This window comes from Harpegnathos saltator, unplaced genomic scaffold (genome assembly GCF_003227715.2).
Source record: "Harpegnathos saltator strain DR-91 unplaced genomic scaffold, Hsal_v8.6 scaffold33, whole genome shotgun sequence".
Classification (NCBI taxonomy): Eukaryota; Metazoa; Arthropoda; class Insecta; order Hymenoptera; family Formicidae; genus Harpegnathos; species Harpegnathos saltator.
In genome coordinates this window covers 1,223,283-1,241,419 of record NW_020230128.1, presented here as the reverse complement: position 1 = coordinate 1,241,419, position 18,137 = coordinate 1,223,283, and the positions used below count along the sequence as shown (strand labels likewise).

Genomic DNA, 18,137 nt, shown 5'->3' with positions numbered 1-18,137 from the left:
ATAATTTTGCGTATTCGCCTATTCAATGTGAATCAGTCCGTATGTCCAAAATTAGCATATTGACATTAATGAATTATTCAAGCATGTTGTTATTCGCTTTGTTAATTAATATCGATGACTCTACTTGATTATTGCCGTTTCTACAATACTTTTTATCCTGGCGCAAAGTGCAATTTATTAGCACTTATCACGTTGACCGTGAACTATGAATATCTTTAGATCGTAAACACACTAACAGAATTTCCGGAATCAATTGAGCGCCATCGATGAGACACTAACAAAAACCGTTGGTCTTATGGGATTTACCAGAGAAAATTTCGCTGAGCGCTAACGCCCTCTTGGGAATATCATGGCTGGAATATGAAGCTCGAAATAAGCATAAATGGTTTAAATTAATGAGGGAACAAAATAATCGGAAACCATCAAGATATAAGTGATCGAAATAATATCGAAGACAATGTAAAAAGAGTAAACGCAAATGGCGAATGGAAATACATTCCCATGGGAATGTATTTTGTCACGTTATATATATAGTTTGTTATATATAGTTTATATATAATTTCTGAGGTAATTTTCATAAAGTAATTAAAAATTAACCGTACTGATGTGTTACTGAGTTGATGACAACAGCACTTCCGCGACCGCGCAGCGGTCGAACGAAAGTTTGCGCCTTGAAAGATTCATCAACGTTATCTGGAACATTTCGAATATCATGAAATGCTAATGAGATGCACGAGCCACCTGATTCCTCATATTTCGAGACTTTAAATAACACGTGTGCGACGACGAACGACATGACTTGAAGGAAGATAACCAACATTTAATCGCGACGAGTTAAAAATCAAGCGTATGGTAATCGATTCAAAAGTAGTCGCACACATATTCGACGTTTTGACTCGATATATACTTTCGAAGCAGGACCGCGATTCCGGTAGACGGACAACGGAGTCCTGTCGGTGAGATCAAACGGGGCAACGAGGCGTCCGGAGCCATTCCTGCGCCTCCCTCCAAACGCACCGGTGGTTTCGCACAGCAGCGCGACGCGACGCGACGCGACACGACGCGACGCGTTGCGGTCAGTCTTCGTCGATCGTGTTGCTTGGTGTGTTTGTTTGTCGTGTTCGAGGAACACTTTGGTGAACATCCGCAAGCCCGCGGGGACTGTGAGAGTGCGTGCGAGAACTGCGAGCAACGAGCGGAAACATCCTCTCGGACTGTGCGAGTACTCGCGGCGCTCCCGTGTGTATTACGTACATGCTACAATGTCTTTGGGATCCTTCAACGAACGATGACACGCCCGCAACGACGACAGTCGCGGACAGCCGAGCCGTTGTCGTGAGCGGATGCTCGCGAAGACTGCTCCTCGAGGACGGCGCATCAATTCCCAGCGAGAACGAGGACGAGGACGACTACGACGACGAGGACGAGGACGACGACGACGACGACGACGACGACGACGACGGTGGTGGTCGTGGTGGTGAAGTAACACAGCCGAGTCGAACCACTCGTCGATGGTACTGCTGTTGCGATACGAGCACTGCTCCGCGGATACGTCACATTCGTGCGCCCGATGTCGCATAGAGGCTACCGCGGGAGCTATAACTGCGAGGTGAGCGATGCTGAAGACACGAGTGACGGATGGAGCCAAGCGCGAGGAGAGGATTGTCGTCCCTCACTCGGCGTTGCGAATGAGAAAGTCTCGCTCGGGTGACCGCGATGTTATTTAACACACGCACAGTTCGACGAACCGCGAGCGCTTTGCACCATGAAAAAAAAGCGTCGTCACAGTTCCCTTGAGATGACTATCGTGGGAGGACTGTGCGTGCGTGAGTCAGTTTCAGGAAGAGAGAAAGAAAGAGAGCGAGCGAGAGAGAGAGAGAGAGAGAGGCGTAGTTTGACAGCTTTGGAGCGTTGCTGCAGCATCGTCGTCACTGCTGCCGTGTCATGTCGATTCTGTACTCCTGTCATGCATTTCGCGCGAAACTTACCTCATGTTACTGACTCGCATCCGCATGTTTATTTGCGTCAGATGAAGACGCGGATTGCGGGTTGGACACAGTCGCATTTAACAGCCGGTTGCAGCAATGTCACTCGGTACGCGCCGTGTACTGTGCTAAATTTAATTCCGTTATTTATATTATAGCTAAGGGTTACACATATACACACACACACACACACATACATATACACATGTGACATGGATAGTTAGCGCTGATAGCAAAGACCAACTAATTAACAGAGCTAATTAATGTGTAACACTATCGACGCTTCATGGTGTTACTCTGGTTTCTTGCTTAAGAGAGAGAGAGAGAGGGAGAGAGAGAGAGAGAGAGAGAGAGAAAATCACGAATGGCAGATAATTCTGATGAGGTCTCTTTTCTAGGACATAATGCGTATAAATAACACGGCAGGATCTCTCCCATCAAACGATGATCATAATTTACTTCACTCAGCACTGAAACAGAAAGGCGAAGAGGTCAGGTTTAATCTATGTTATTTTCCATGGTAATGTTTGCGGAGACGACATGAGGCGTAAGGAAAAAGGAGCCCAAAGTGTGAAGTCCATGTTGGCGAAGTCGACATTATTGCCAGTGACCGATTATAGAAATGCAGACACTATTAATACAGACTTGTGTTTTCCATCAATACCGCCTGCCGCACGCTATTTCGCGTTCGCTTAACAATTCGACCGCGCGAACAAGCACGAAATCGCGTTCTCATCCCTGCAGGGATGAAGTCCAAAGATTGTAGCCTCGCTCTCTCAAGTTTCCGTCGTGAAGGTAACGCCGTCGAACGCGTTCTGTGATTGAAAACAACAGTGTGAAAATATTACAATTTCGTTTCACACGCTCTATGTGTGTAACCGTGTTACGGCTACATCATGAGACTGTGTGTGTGTGTGTGCAGATACACACGTATGTGTGTAGTAGCATTTCGTGAATTCGCCCAGTTACGCATGGTACCCGTCCGAGATCCTCACCGATACTTTCGCCAACCACGTGATCAGCGAGTTCGACTTCGTTCTGTTACGTCGTTCAGTATCTGAACGAAAGCGAGTTCCTTGTCATTCAGCTAATAGCTATAATGAGCATCGTGAAATTCAACCGCTTGTTTCGGATCGAGATGTCTCGTCATGCTTCGCTCACCGTCACAAAAGCAATATAGCATTTTCGTCTTCGATCTATTTCTCCCATTTTTATCGCATTCATTATCTCAATTCTAATATTTTAGACAACCCAATGTGATGGCACGAACAAAATGAATATTAAGTCTTAAAAGTAATTGTATCATTTGAACGTCAGTAATATGTCATGTCATTTATTACGTGTTCTTAGCTCCAGGTCAGTGTTGGTAGCCACAGTTATGATAATAGCAATGATTCATCAGTTAAGAGATTGAGTTAAAGGTAGTGATACGACGTAGAATTGACAGAAAAGACTTATGTATGGTTTTCTTCCATTGCTGTGAGCAATTAAGGAAGCTAATTTTAACTTTTACATGCTGATTCAATATTAATCAGATATTTATAATTTGGGAATTGTACAAAGCATGCTACTAATTATTGATTGTTATTAATATTAAAGTTTTATCTGTTTTAATATAATCTGAACATTTTTGGAAACTTTACATAGATATTTTAGATTTAATGTAAATAGAAATATACAATACTTAATACTTTTACGCATATATGTATTTATCATTTTATATATATTAAATATAATCAAAATGATTTCACTGTTTTACGATGTCATCACCGATTTAAGTATATTTGCATTCCTCTTTATCTGATGTATTCTACATTCTATATTTAGATTCAGTCTCAATACAGGGGAGGGGGCTCAATGTATTTAAAGTATAAATTAGATAATGTAACCTGTTAAAGAAAATTACTGCCCAATATAGATACACAGGGATCCAACATAATGCAGTGTCTGTCCCGTAACTTATTATGTTTTATATGCTTTATATTTAATAACAGAAAATATGTACAGAATATTAACAAGCAATATTTCTAGTTTAAAATTTACTTATTATATACAGCAAGGATACAAAAATAGATATATAACATTGAAACTGAGTTTCTCACCATTTACGCTTGATTCTCAGAAAATGTTCATGGATCATGATAAGCCAATATGATAAAGCTTATCATGGAGATATTTGATACTGTCGACCTTTATCTAATGCTACTAAACAAGAAACTATCTTTCCTGTAATGAATTATCAATCATTTAATTTTTAGTATTAACCACAATAGAATCTTATCTTTTAGTTTAGACTAAACTTATTTAGTTTATATATTATATATATATATATATATATTAGAGAGAGAGAGAGAGAGAGAGAGAGAGAGAGAGAGAGAGAGAGAGAGAGAGAGAGAGAGAGAGAGAGAGAGAGAGAGAGAGATATTATATATATATATCTATAATTTGTTGAATGTACATTTGAAAATAAAAAGATTATTTATAAAGATATTGCTAATTGCAACAATAATGATCATAAAGTTGTAATAGCTCTTTATACTCTGCAGTAATCTTATAATAATATATTATAAATTATGATGTGTAGGTTCAATGTGACCTTGTAAAAACAAAATAGACAGATGACAACCTTCTCAAGAAAAAGGTATGGCAAGCTTGATGGTGAACGCCTCTAGTAAGAACAGCTCGCGCAGTGGGTCTCCTAGTAGAGCAACTTCAATATCCCAGCTACACCAGCAGCAATCAACAGGAAGCTTGGATCACACTCCACGATTGCGTAATGTTCCAATGTAAGATTCTATTAATACGTGTTGTATGTAATTCATGAATTAGAGAAATTATAATAATAAGTAGAGACAAAATTTGTTATATATTTTTAGTTCTCAAGCAGGAGAGGGTAGCACAGGCAGTGGAAGTAGTGGTGGTGGTGGTGGTGGTACTGGTACTGGAAGTGGTCTCAGTATGAAGAACAGCAGTAGACAAAGATCACCAGGAACTGTAATTCGCATGGGAGATGCTATGGATGAACCAAGTAGTAATCCAAACACTGCCGAACCAGATGAGTTTGTGCCAAATATTCATCCACCAACTGATGATGAAGGAGTATGTGTCAGGATATTTTTTATTATAAAAAGAATAAAAATGAAATGTCTCGGTTCTGATAAAATATAAAATAATAAAACTTTCCATAAAAAAATAACCAAGAAAATTGTTACTCTGCGTGTCTGAAGCATGCATTAAGCATATAACGTGACTTTGCATTCTTACAGACAGTTATATAATGTATTGTCGTTATACTATGTATTAACTGGCACACGATGGAGAGAGAATGCAATATCATTAATTACAAATATGCAATTAAGGTGTAGATTAAGAAGTAATGTAACTATTTACATAATATTTTCGACAGCATTATATCCATTTTATATCGAACTTTCGAGAATCTTGGAAATAATCCTTTGAGATTAATCCTTGATATTAATGTATTTAATTTATTAACAGGAACAATATCACACAACTCCATCGTTCCTATCGAATGGCTCTTCTGAATTGATCGCCGACGATGTTGATTCTAGTGCAACGCGTGTTCGTCAAGCTATTGAACATATTCAAAGTAAAATTGCTAAGACGCGGGAGCTAATAAGAATAGAACAAACTACGCGGGATGGTACGTAAATATTTTTCGATTTAATTAATGCGGATGCGAGAGAGAGAGAGAGAGAGAGAGAGAGAGAGAGAGAGAGAGAGAGAGAGAGAGAATGAAAGAATGAAAACACACCTCGTTATTAATCGAACACACGTTTAATAACGAATAACGATTCGTTATTAATCGTATTCTCAATTTATATTAAGTTATATTGCAAGCATCAGAGCGCATTTTATATTTATATGTATTGTGTTACATATTTTTTTTTATTTAGAAAATGTCAATGAATATTTGAAATTAGCTGCTAACGCAGACAAACAGCAATTAACAAGAATTAAAACAGTATTTGAGAAAAAGAATCAAAAATCAGCTCATAGTATCGCACAGCTGCAAAAAAAATTAGACAGTTACACAAAAAAATTGAAAAATTATGAGATGAATGGAGCACCCACCAGTCATAGGCAACCAAGGGAAATGTTACGGGACATGGGACAAGGACTTAAGTGAGTATTTCAAATCGCTTCAACTTTTCATATTTAAAAAACAACTTTCGTAAATTATCGTGTATCAGCATATAAATATTGAAGCATTATTAACTAATTTAGACTTTTCAGAAACGTGGGAGGAAACATCAGGGATGGCATCACTGGTTTTTCAGGGTGAGTCTTTATACAAAAATAGATCCCATGTGCTCAAACATTGGAACCCCTATTCTTATATAGTTGACTCATCATAAAACCTTTTTGAAATGTGGATGTTTACACCGCATTATCAGTAATGTCGCTTCAATACAAAATTATCTATAAAATCATTTTGAAAATTAAGAAAAAAAGAATTAAGTAAAAAAAACTTTACATGTAAGAAATTATATATATTACTTGTTCGTAATCATAATTTTTTGCAGGAGTGTGATGTCTAAACCAAGAGAGTTTGCTCACCTTATTAAAAACAAATTTGGAAGTGCTGATAATATAAATACTTTATCGCGTAAGTAATAAACAATAAACTTTTAACGAGTTTTATGTTATCAAAATTACGAAATAGAACATCATAACAAATTATATCTATTTATATATTACAATAATACTTGGTTAAAAAAAATTAAATCATATGTTTAAAACAACAATACATAATTTAATTCTATATAGTGGTATATATGGATATAAAATTTTATACAATTCATATGATATGATTGAAATTTTTTTACGGTTCACATTTTCAATATTAAATATATTTAAATAAGCGAATAAACATTTTTTAACATTTTTGCTATCATGGCAGTTGAGAGTAGTAAGTAATATGTTGTCTAAAGGCGAAATTCTGTTACACTTTATTATATGCTTCGTGCACAGTATTTCTATTCCTTCGTCGGCTGCTTCGAGCTTCTTATTTTTTTTATAAAATAAACGGTTAAATGGTAACAATATTGTTTTCAAATTCGTATTGTTAAAAATTATCTTGCATACGCAAAGCATAGTTTATTTCAACTTATGCTTATTAAATTTTTTATTTTGTTTATATAATTTAATGCAAAATAGTTCTCTAATGTAATCTCATGTGTGGTTTTTGTTGCAAGTACACTTACATATAATATTACCTATAATATTATGTGATTTGTAGTGGCTTCTATGATTGTATATTTACTTTTTTTTTTGTTTATTGTTGGTTATCCAATACTTATAAAAATACCATAAAATAATTAATTTTGCGTAATTACTATTAATTTTGAAGAGAACATTTTACAGCGAGACAACTGCTTTTTAACCGCCATCTGAAGTAAAAAGCGATACAACCGTTGTTTAAAAAGACTGGATAACATAATAACTTGTGAAATAATATACATTGTTTATTTCGAAAGGCCACGCTTTGGTATTGGATAACATCCTAACTTGCGACCTCTGTGTCTCTACAGATGGCTCGACTTTTTATGTAAACGATACACCGCGTGCAGGTAATGGTGATAACACTAGCGTTGAAGATGATAAAACTCATCACGGATCGGCTACACTTCCTGGCGGGTGCAGTTTAGGGTCTACTCATAGCGCAGCTGCTATGAAGTTCCCATCTGAGGAAGGATCAGAGTGTTCTAGTGTGACCAGCGAAAGTGGTCCCGGCAGTAGAGGACAGCCGCACACATGTCATAGTAATAACGCAGCCTTGAGCCTCAAATCTATTTTCTCAGAACTGCAAGAACATCGGGAAAACCTCGACCGAATGAGGGAAAAATTAGATACCGTAAAGGTTCGTGTTTAGTGTTTGGTACATTCGGAACAGCGTTTTAAGATTATATGGATATAATAAAGAAATGTATATGATTTGACAAAGATATTATTATACAGTTCATCTTTTTCCTTGTCTAGGCGTTACAACAGGAGGTGACATATCTTTCTCATTCTCTCCAAGAAGAACGTTTCAGGTGCGAACGTTTGGAAGAACAAATTAACGATTTGACGGAACTCCACCAGAACGAAGTGGAGAACTTGAAACAAACCATTACAGATATGGAGGAAAAGGTGCAATATCAAAGCGAGGATAGATTGCGAGACATACACGAGATGTTGGAGAGCTGTCAAACTAAGATCTGTAAGATGGAACATCAGCAGCAGCAGCATCAGCAATACGTAACCTTGGAAGGCTTGGATAACAGCAATGCCAGAGCATTGGTTGTAAAATTAATAAATGTAGTATTAACAGTGTTGCAAGTTATTTTACTCCTCGTTGCGACAGGTGCTGGTATTATGATGCCTTTCCTCAGAACTAGGTAAGATTGTTATTATTAAGATAATTGTTAACTGTTAATCAAGTGATTAACTCGTGTGATAACGAACTCATTAGAACATTAATTTACGAAAGTGTAATATTAATCATCATTTCTTGATATTTTATTCTTTCATTCATTCATTTTTATACTACATACTCGCAACAAGTCGTAACCATTCATTCAAAATTTTATTTCGCACACTCATTGTTTTATTTTGTTTTCACGTGTCTGTTACAGCTGTACTAAGCCTCATTGTTTCATGTGCAGGGTGCGTATATTAACAACCACGTTTGTTGTGTTGGGCATAGTATTTGTGCTCAAGCAGTGGCCTGAGGTGCACGACGTTGGTAGTCATCTCATACGCCACCTTAAGCAGACCCTCGCCATGAAGTAGCATTGTAAGTGAATGGAATTTTTATACGTAATTCTTTCGATCGAGAATATCACATTTAACACTAGTACAATTTGAAATATAAAATAAGTTTAGCGAAGTTATTTATATTCTGAGAAAACGGTATTTCTCTTCAGGGTGGAATACTTAAATTTAATCAAACCCTGTGATGAAGCTGGGCTATTGGATAGATTGAGATTGAAACTTCGCATCCGTTTATCAGTGTTGTAGGATTGGAGCAATAATAGTACGTATACGTGTAAATAAGTTTATTTATATCTTGGGTTGTTTAAATTACCATTATATTATCACCACATGATCATAAAAATTATATATGTATTTTTGATACCATTATTTAAATCGCGACAAGACTTTTGTTGTAGGGTGTACTTGATTTTCAAATTATAATTTGTACAAATTGTCATTTGATTCACAATTTTTATGTCTTATCACTTTTGATTTGACATTAGTTTTATGTTTCACGGTCATGATTAACGATCTATTAGTGCTGGACACTGAGAGATTTCTTCTGTATAAAATATTCTATACTTCTGTATAAAAATTCTAACAAAAAAAGGAAAATATTCAAATATTGTATATTGCTACTGCTTGACTACATGTAATATATTATTACCAGAGTTTAATTTCACGTATCTTTATGTTCATTTTCTCGCGGATACCTGGTTAGAGTTGTGTGCAAGAGGCGAAGTGAGAGGGTGTGATGCACGCCAGAATACTGTCTTCAGCTTTTACAACTGAAGAACTGTCCAATCATAATTTGTCGGTGTACAACCGATTTGTTTCAAATATTCGAAATATATGTGCTGATAAGTGAAGTTCAATGAAGAATTTGTAACATTCGAATCGTCCAATTGCTAAACAATAATGTAAATTAAGACAAAAAGCTCTTATATCATTAAAAAATAGCTGTTGTCCGGCATTGTATAAAGTATAAGTAGTACGTACTGTGTATATCGTTTACTTGTTACTTGTAAGATCCGATAAGGCTAAGTTCTGGGGAATGCAAGCTTTTTAATTATTATTGTTGTACATTATATAAAAAAATCACAGTCCCAGTATGTGAATTCAGTCCAGTATGCAATGAAAAAGATAATGAAAGATTTCCGTGAAAAATGTTAAGGAGAGGCATATTACTTTCATGGCAAATTCGTGGATGCCGAACTTGAATATAAATAAAGAGTTTCACATACAACGCATGTACTGTTACATCCGATATCAAAAGAGGAGTTAAACGTTTTTTTCTTCTTATCCCACGATACAATAAATTTATATCGTATTACATATATGACATTAAAATTATGTGTACGATAATGGAAGAATCGAATGGTTTTCCGTTAACGAACTAAACGTCAAAACACAAATATGTATGTAGTATATTGTAACGAGCATAAAGAAATGAACCATGACAGTTAATCGAAATGAGAGAAAGACTGAAGAGGACTACATTGCTATAACAGTTATGTTTAATTTAATATTGGCAGGAATTCAACGTGCGTTACAATTTTAAGTTTTTAATATCAGAATAGTTCTTACACAACGTTATAATATATATATATATATATATATATATATATATATATATATATATAAACTCATAGAGAAAAACAGTTCGTTCAAAAAGTATTTGATACGTGATGAAAATAGGACGAGTTAAAACCATATATAAACTGAAACTAAATATCTGACTTGTGTGTATGCGGCTTCTTGATTGCAGCATCGCTATTTAATAGCAGAGCGTAAATATGATTTATTTGTTATTTTACTATACGCTTTTTCTAGTTTCTCGCAATTGAGATCATCTATTTTAAGTGGATGTCTAAGCGCTATTGTTACTCGATGCAATTGCAGCATGATACATGTTAAAATTTAAATGCAAAAAGTTATGTGTATGAAAATGTTTTATCTCATTTGTAAATTATATATATATATATATATATAATTTACAATGCAGTTATAAAGATGTATTGTATTTTATGCAATATAATGACGCATAATTATGTAATTATATATTATGCAAGTGCCATCTTTTGCACAATTTTCTTTTTACTAATGTATCATGCTGTCCATTTTACACATAAAGATTTTAATGTTTATCCTTGATTCATACAATATGTGTTTATAGCTGAATAATAGTAACAATAGTAATAATTATATTGAAAAGTTCAGTATCTGTATCAATTTAATGGCGTATGCAACAGAGCGTAAATGCTATTCCTCCTGTTATCCAAAACTTAATTTAAAACAGCTGTCTGTATTGTATATAATGGAAATAATTTAGCAATGTGTTTTATCGATATAGTCAATATTTCATGTTAACAGTGTATGTTGCTCGTACAAAATTTTGTATTAATTTTTTAAGCTTGCAATGAAGAGTCAAAACGTCAGAATGATTGAATAGCAATTCAGTGGAAGTAAAAGGTGTTGACAATGTAATTTTATGCTATTACGAATATATTCAAGTCCCTGATCTCAAAGCAGATGAAAATTTTGCTGTATATTTATTATATCAAACGTAGTTGTTTCTCTCAATATCTGGTTAGTTTGTTACATGCGCGTTATATTTGCACGGTATTAGTTTAAAATAGTTAAAAGGAAAATTTATTCTCCCTAAAATGTTTGAAAATTTTCAATATATATATATATGTATGTATGTATGTATGTATGTATATGTATGTATATACATATATATGTATGTATGTATGTGTGTACGTATGTATGTATGTATATTTGTGTATGTTTGTGAGTGCGTGTGTGTGTATGAGTGTATTGTTTGTCATGTTCCTAATAAATATTACATTTCGGATTTATATAAATCGCTGTGATTATGCTAGGTTTATACATAAGCTTAACGTTTAAGACGCAGCTTTGGGATCAATATAATCACAATTGGAAGATACCACAACGTATATGCTGTACATATAGATTTATAAAAAAAAAACACCGTGCACCTTTGTTACAGTATGTAATATTCGAAGATATTGATTTAAATGATTATAATAGATCTTTTTTTTTGTTATACACGAAATACATGTAGCGAATGTAAAACGTAAGAGTCTAGTATTACATATAATTCTAAGTAGTCCATGTATACAGGGTGTTTAACGTATATTAGTGTATATCGTTATGTTATGTTCGTAGAAGTTTTATCAATACGACGGTTTAATTCGATCGTGTTATATTGTCCCTCCGTTAGTTTTTCTTTAAGTAAAATATCCGTAAGAAAAAAATTGAATTCCGTTCCACATTATGTAAGACGAAAAAACACCCTATATACTAATAATTTTAGCTCGTGGTGCTTTGTAATATACGTATTTAATATAATATTAGAGAATTTATTTACACGATTGACCACCGAATTAGCAGCGAGGGCCCCTGCACGCTTAAAAAGAATATCAGAGAGCGACATGTAAATTTGTAGAGAAAAAAAACTAAATATCAAATATTAAGAATAGCGCCGTTCTAATTCGAAATTTTTCAAAGAAATCATCGAACAACGACGAACGTGTTTTGTACTTTATATTATTGAGCCATCGTATAAGTTTCCGTTTTTCTACTTGAAGCCGTTTACAATTTTATATGTATTTTATATTTACAGATCTCCACATCGTGAGGGTGTATGTGTGTGTGTGTGTACCGTTATAATTTACAGCGTTCGGCAAAAACGACCTTGGAGATAGCTTGTCGTCATTCTCATAGCTTAGGGGCCCCTCTCCCCCCACCTCGTTGTAGATAAAATACGAAGTGCAGACACGAAGATTATTAAATTAAATTATGTCATCGATGCCTTGCGTAGGTAGTTAATTGTCAAATTATAGAAATAAATATTCGTTGTCAATTGTAGAATAGGCAAAAACCAGCAGCAGTTATTATAAAGGTTGTTAACAATATGTACACTCATTGTGCACATACAGACAGTTGCATCCAACTTAAGATAATAAAACGAGTATTTCAAAAAAAGGAAAAGAAATCTGAACATACTACATTGATGTCCATTTTTCAGTACGCCGGTATACATACACACACATGCACACGAGAACATACACACACATATATATGCACACATATACTGTCCAAAACGTACATTATATCAGTGATACGTTATTGCTGCTGGTATAGAGTCAAATAGTTACGTATTGTTGTGGTACGTATCGAAGCGACTCAGGCGATTCGTATTATTATTTCGTACTGTGAAAATAAAGACGAGTTTTTAGTAAGATCTGTTCTAATCAATTCCATTCGATCGTGCTTGTCGACCGGCGAACAGCAACATCAAGTATAAATCCATGGAAATCCTGGAGAACTGAAGAACAACGATAGTGTCTGTAAAGCTCTTTATATTTTTCTCCAAGAGTTTGTGTTAATAATAACATTACAATTCGTCGCAATTTTACAAATAATATATTTAATTATTTTATCATATATCACAATTTCTACTTTTTGTAGTGCGGAAAGCTGATTTCGTTCGAGATAATAAAATTCCGGGGATACAGCTGCATAGAGAAGTATACAATATTAAGGATAATTATACAAGGTATTTTCTTGGATCTTCGTTAAGATTCCGCAAAAATATTCAATAGATGCAAAAGCATCGTCGTTAGTTATATGTTTCGTCGTAAGAGCGCATCAGCCTTTGATTCATTTAAATTATATTTCGTTATTATATTTAAGAAAATATCTTACTTTTCTTATAACGATGTTAATATTCTGTTTTTTTTTTTATGATAAAAATGAAGATTTTGACGTAAAAAATGTAATGATTTGATAAATTTTATATGCGAAAAACCCTCACGTTTTTTTAAAAGTAAAATCAATCCATTTTTGTATGATATATCAATATAATCCGAATCGTTTGTAGATAAATTTTCTCCTTACAATTTCATATATTCTAATTCAGAACTTATATTATTCACGATATGAAATCATAAAATGAAGTACTTTTACATAAACCATGTTTTACATTATATTCAAACAATTAAATCATCTCAAATATCTAAAGTTGTTTGTTCAATAATGAACTACTTGGTATTCTATATAAAATGTAGTTGTCTTATTATTCTTTCATTATTCAAGAAAAAGTTTCATTAAAATCCCTTTATCTTGCAAAAGGAACTGATGTTAACCCGTAACTGCTGTTCACCGGTCAAATTGACCGGTAGGAAACGGAATTGATGAATATCTTGACAAATAACACAACCACACAACTGCGCGTATATCAGTCGACTGACATTCAGAATGTAAGAAAATACACTGACGGATGAATACGCAACTAGAAAATTAACCGCATTATTTAAATTTCAAATAGTGCAATGGTCAAATTGACCGGAGAACAGCAGTTACGGGTTAAGATAGAAATAATCAACATTTCCTCCAACATTTGCGATACATCTTAAAACCTGTTTCGAAATATAAGCCGAAATATCTATTACCGTTAAATAATCTTGTCTCAATCTCTTAAAAGTTATAAATAACGCATTTATTCGCTCATGCCCACTCTAGGGTAAAATTATTAGGCATTCAATCAGAACCCAATGCGGAAAAATAGATACAAAAGATATGTATTTACACAAGCATACATTATTGAAATATACTGTATAATATATCGTTTATGGGAAAAAAAAAAAGAAAATTGCATAAGGTTCTCATTTAGATGAGTTCACCAGAAAATCACAACATTTTCTTTCGTCTACGTGAAAGACAAAATTCATGTCGTGTCTCGATGATCTGGTTATAATATATGTATATATAATGTTTCGGCATAAAACTTTCAATTGTATATTCTTACATACCACAAGAACTATCCCTTGTAAAAATATCTTTATATAAAGTTTCTGAATGTACATACTGTAGAATACACTATGGTGACGAAAAAGCGCAGTTCGTTATCTAACAAATGCGGATGAAGTTTTCTTAGCACCCGGATTTCCGACTCGTTTGCTTCGTACGAATCACGCGACAGATTCTACACACGTTGTGTCCACGCTCGCGACTTCAATCTGCGGTGATCTGTACGCCGTCTTGCGAATTCCTAGCTAGAATCTCGGACGAGAGGTCAATCTTCACCTCGGTAGCTTCCGGCACGAGTGAGTCTTTCTGTACGGGGGTTGTCGTTGTAACATGATGCTTCTTTCGGTGGCACATCATAGTCGACCTGGACACGAAAGCTTTACCACATGCGTCGCATTCGTACGGCCGTTCGCCGGTATGCAGACGCTTGTGTATCGCCATCGGGCTGAATTGTGTAAACGTTTTGCCGCAAACGTCGCATCTATAAGGCCGCTCGCCAGTGTGCGATCTACGATGGCAACGTAGGGCCGCACGTCGGGCGAACACCTTGCCGCATACGTCGCACTTGAAGCTCTTCTCGCCGGTGTGCATGGTCGAGTGTATCTTAAGATCGACACGCGTCAAGAATCCCTTGCCACACACTTCGCACAGGTATGGCTTTTCGCCAGTATGTATGCGGAGATGTGTATTAAGATAACTCTTGCTGACGAACATCTTATTGCACACCACACACGGGTATTGACGATTGTCCATACCGGAGTGTATCTTCTGGTGGCTCTTGCAAAGGCCCTTTGTGATGAAACCGCGACCACAGATCTCGCACATGTACGGTTTCACTCCGAGATGACGATTCTGATGATCCAATAGTGACTGCTTCGTCTTGAAGTTCTGGCCGCATGTGTTACACGGATATGGTTTTAGATCTGAGTGCACTCTCTGGTGTACGATGAGATAACTCTTGCACTGAAAGCCCTTGCCACAGGTGGAACAATTGTAGTCGAATTGGCCTGTGTGCGTGGCCGTGTGCTGTGCGAGACCGATTTTGCTGCGGAACGCTTTCTCGCAGGTCAGGCATTGAAACGGTTTCTCGCCGGTATGTTTGCGCATATGCTCCTGCAGCTTGTAATTCGTCCGGTACTGCTTGCCACATTGCGCGCATACCTTCGGCGTCCATTTCTGCCTCACCGTCGATTGCTTTTTCTGTTGCTCAGCTTGATTGTCATTGCTCTCTGTTGTAGCCGGCGCAGTTACATCTAATTGTGCGTCGTGCTTCTCTTCATTGGCTACTTTGTCCTTATATACATCGCATTGTTCTTTGTGTAAATTTAATACTTCGACACTAGTGAAATATAAGCCACAGGTGCAGCAGCAAAAGTGTTGTTCGAAGTGTGCAGCTAAATTGGTTGTTTCCAAGGCAGCTTCATTGCAGAATGGACACACGTACCAGTGCGAGCCGGTCTCGTCTACGGTGGGACTGTCGAGTGTAGACTTCAACAATGCGTCCTTCGTCCTCTTCGTGTACTTTACCATTATCTCGCATGGTACACCGTTCACCTGACTTGTTGACGGTAGAGAATTCACGGAATTCACATGACTACGTTCTTGTTTCATACAGGATTTTTCCATCTCGTCCTTTTCTTCCTGAGACGAAGCGAAATTGTCTGCTGGTACCTGAATTGCAAAGCAACTTGTTATATAAGTGACCTCTATTTTTACATGTGTGTTATATCTATATTTTTTGTTCTCCATGTGTTTCAGGTTGGGATAATCTCTTTTTTAATTGAATATTGTTCAACATAATAGACTTACATTATTTTCAAGTACATGTGGTTCTTCCGTAGCTAATCTCTCTTGCAATCTATTCTGCAGGTATTCCTCCTTTATTGGCACTGTCTCATATTTTACATTTTCGCAGTAATGCACTATTTGTTCTTGACTCTGATCTTCAGGACTGATAGAAGTAACATAATTTATCCCTAACTGACTCAAGTGACCACTTACTGTCAGATTTCCAACTACAGTCATATCACCTTCCAAATGCATTGCAATTTGATGATTTGAAACCTAGAAAATAAGCTATAATTGAACTGAAACTCACAGGAGGTGCCAATAGTTGTATGAAAAATTTATTCTTTCCTAAGTATGACATTATTGTATCATATAAATATAGAGAATAGAAGACACAATATATAAGTATTTACCAAATCTGTTTAATTTACAAGAAAAATAAATTGTCGCAATTACCTCTCGTATGTGTTCATCAACCATTCTCACAGTATCTCCATCCAAGCAATCAATGGCTGCAACTTGAATTTCAGCATCTTGTTGACCAATCTCTTCTTGGGAAACTACCTGTTCACCACCAGCCAGATCCATTTCATCCATCACTTGCATCGTATGTATAGTAGGTTCCGCAGTCTCATGAGCCACAGCAGAATGACTTTGTACATTTTCAATATTATTCTGCATGTTGTTTAAATCTCTCTGAATTGTACCTATATCTTCTATACTAGCCAAATCATGCTCTGCTATGTGCACAACCTCTTCTTTTCCAATTTCTTTCAACATTTCCATGAACATTCCTTCTGTATGCAGGCATTTTTCACGAAAATCAAACAGCTGATCTAATTTGAACGCACATTCTTCGCAAACCACTTTGGGTAACTGATCTGTCAGTGATACCTGAAATTTGTAAAATTATATTATTAGCTTTCAAAGTGCAAAGTATTATATTCTGAATAATTCAATAAATACTATTTATTCTAATAGTTTTAGCAATATGAACATAAACATCGATAATTGTATTCTATTCCTATTCAAAATAACAAACTTGGAAAATAAAGCAACAAGAATTGAAGCAATAAGTAAAACTGGTATTCTTGTTCTATTTATACAATAAATAAAAAGAAGCATAAATAAATAAATAAATAAAGAGACATATGTATCACTTTAGAAATCAAACAATTGTTAACTAGGAATTGTGTTTATGTGGCAATAAATACAAGTATCGGGATACAAGTATCAAAGCCAGAATCAGATTTAAGCTGCCAATACTGATCCGAGGACTGCGATCGCACGATCATCGTATTTTACCTGAACCGGTAGGCAGGCTGCTATTTTCTTGTCAATGTTGCGCATCTGGTTGCCGGCCTCGAAAATTGGCAGGCCCATCAAAATGCCAGTTTTGGCCGCGCACAGGCGGCACAGGTAATCAAACTCCTCGACGACGGCCATGTCAACAGGACTATATATATATGTATATCGTCTTCTAGATGCAGACTGACCGCTATCGACACTGTTAACGACAGAAAGGAACGAGGCGACGGTGATCGAAAGTCCTTAATCTTGCAATAAGCATCCCGAGCCCAAGGCGTACTCCCTTTACTGCTCACAAATGTCACAATGAAGCATCTTTACGAGATATTTGTAAAACCAGCCTGTATCGTCCATATCATTGGAAGCGGACTCCCGATCGGTCGCGGAGTGCCCCAGGGGAAAGCGAAGGGGAAGGATCAGTTGTCCAAAGTAGGGATGAACGATAATCGATCAGTA

At 35.9% G+C, this 18,137-nt stretch overlaps 2 protein-coding genes across 10 annotated transcripts; one reads left to right on the top strand and one right to left on the bottom strand.

Moving 5' to 3' along the window:
• The first annotated feature begins 596 nt into the window (after positions 1-596).
• On the top strand, positions 597-9,567 carry Dmtn (transmembrane and coiled-coil domain 2 protein Dmtn). 9 transcript variants are annotated; one of them, XR_003113100.1, is made up of 13 exons: positions 597-1,609; positions 4,570-4,771; positions 4,862-5,084; positions 5,484-5,649; positions 5,903-6,131; positions 6,234-6,287; positions 6,533-6,615; positions 6,910-6,918; positions 7,541-7,869; positions 7,989-8,389; positions 8,627-8,787; positions 8,918-9,027; positions 9,469-9,567. XR_003113100.1 is itself a non-coding variant. In XM_025300113.1 (12 exons), the coding sequence occupies exons 2-11, from the start codon at positions 4,629-4,631 to the stop codon at positions 8,781-8,783; spliced, it is 1,794 nt and encodes a 597-aa protein (XP_025155898.1). In that variant the 5' UTR covers positions 597-1,609; positions 4,570-4,628; the 3' UTR covers positions 8,784-8,787; positions 8,918-9,567. The 9 variants fall into 9 exon arrangements, 8 of the variants coding, with proteins under 8 accessions (XP_025155898.1, XP_011141482.1, XP_011141474.1 ...); XM_025300113.1 differs by having other exon boundaries at positions 8,918-9,567; XM_025300114.1 differs by having other exon boundaries at positions 598-1,609; positions 6,243-6,287; positions 8,918-9,567.
• A 4,772-nt stretch (positions 9,568-14,339) lies between these two features.
• Positions 14,340-18,086, bottom strand: LOC105184405 (zinc finger protein 2). Its single transcript, XM_011143182.3, has 4 exons — positions 17,679-18,086; positions 16,830-17,267; positions 16,395-16,649; positions 14,340-16,256 (listed from the first exon to the last, which is right to left on the bottom strand). The coding sequence occupies exons 1-4, from the start codon at positions 17,817-17,819 to the stop codon at positions 14,790-14,792; spliced, it is 2,301 nt and encodes a 766-aa protein (XP_011141484.1). The 5' UTR covers positions 17,820-18,086; the 3' UTR covers positions 14,340-14,789.
• Between the last annotated feature and the right edge of the window lie 51 nt (positions 18,087-18,137).

Excerpts from the sequence above, each read along its gene's own strand:
- LOC105184405 (XM_011143182.3), bottom strand. The coding sequence starts at position 17,819 with ATGGCCGTCGTCGAGGAGTTTGATTACCTGTGCCGCCTGTGCGCGGCC. Across the intron at positions 17,268-17,678 it reads CAGCCTGCCTACCGGTTCAG|GTATCACTGACAGATCAGTT; the intron begins GTAAAATACGAT and ends TACAAATTTCAG. Across the intron at positions 16,257-16,394 it reads CACATGTACTTGAAAATAAT|GTACCAGCAGACAATTTCGC; the intron begins GTAAGTCTATTA and ends TTTGCAATTCAG.
- Dmtn (XM_025300113.1), top strand. The coding sequence starts at position 4,629 with ATGGCAAGCTTGATGGTGAACGCCTCTAGTAAGAACAGCTCGCGCAGT. Across the intron at positions 7,870-7,988 it reads AAAAATTAGATACCGTAAAG|GCGTTACAACAGGAGGTGAC; the intron begins GTTCGTGTTTAG and ends TTCCTTGTCTAG. Across the intron at positions 8,390-8,626 it reads ATGCCTTTCCTCAGAACTAG|CTGTACTAAGCCTCATTGTT; the intron begins GTAAGATTGTTA and ends TGTCTGTTACAG.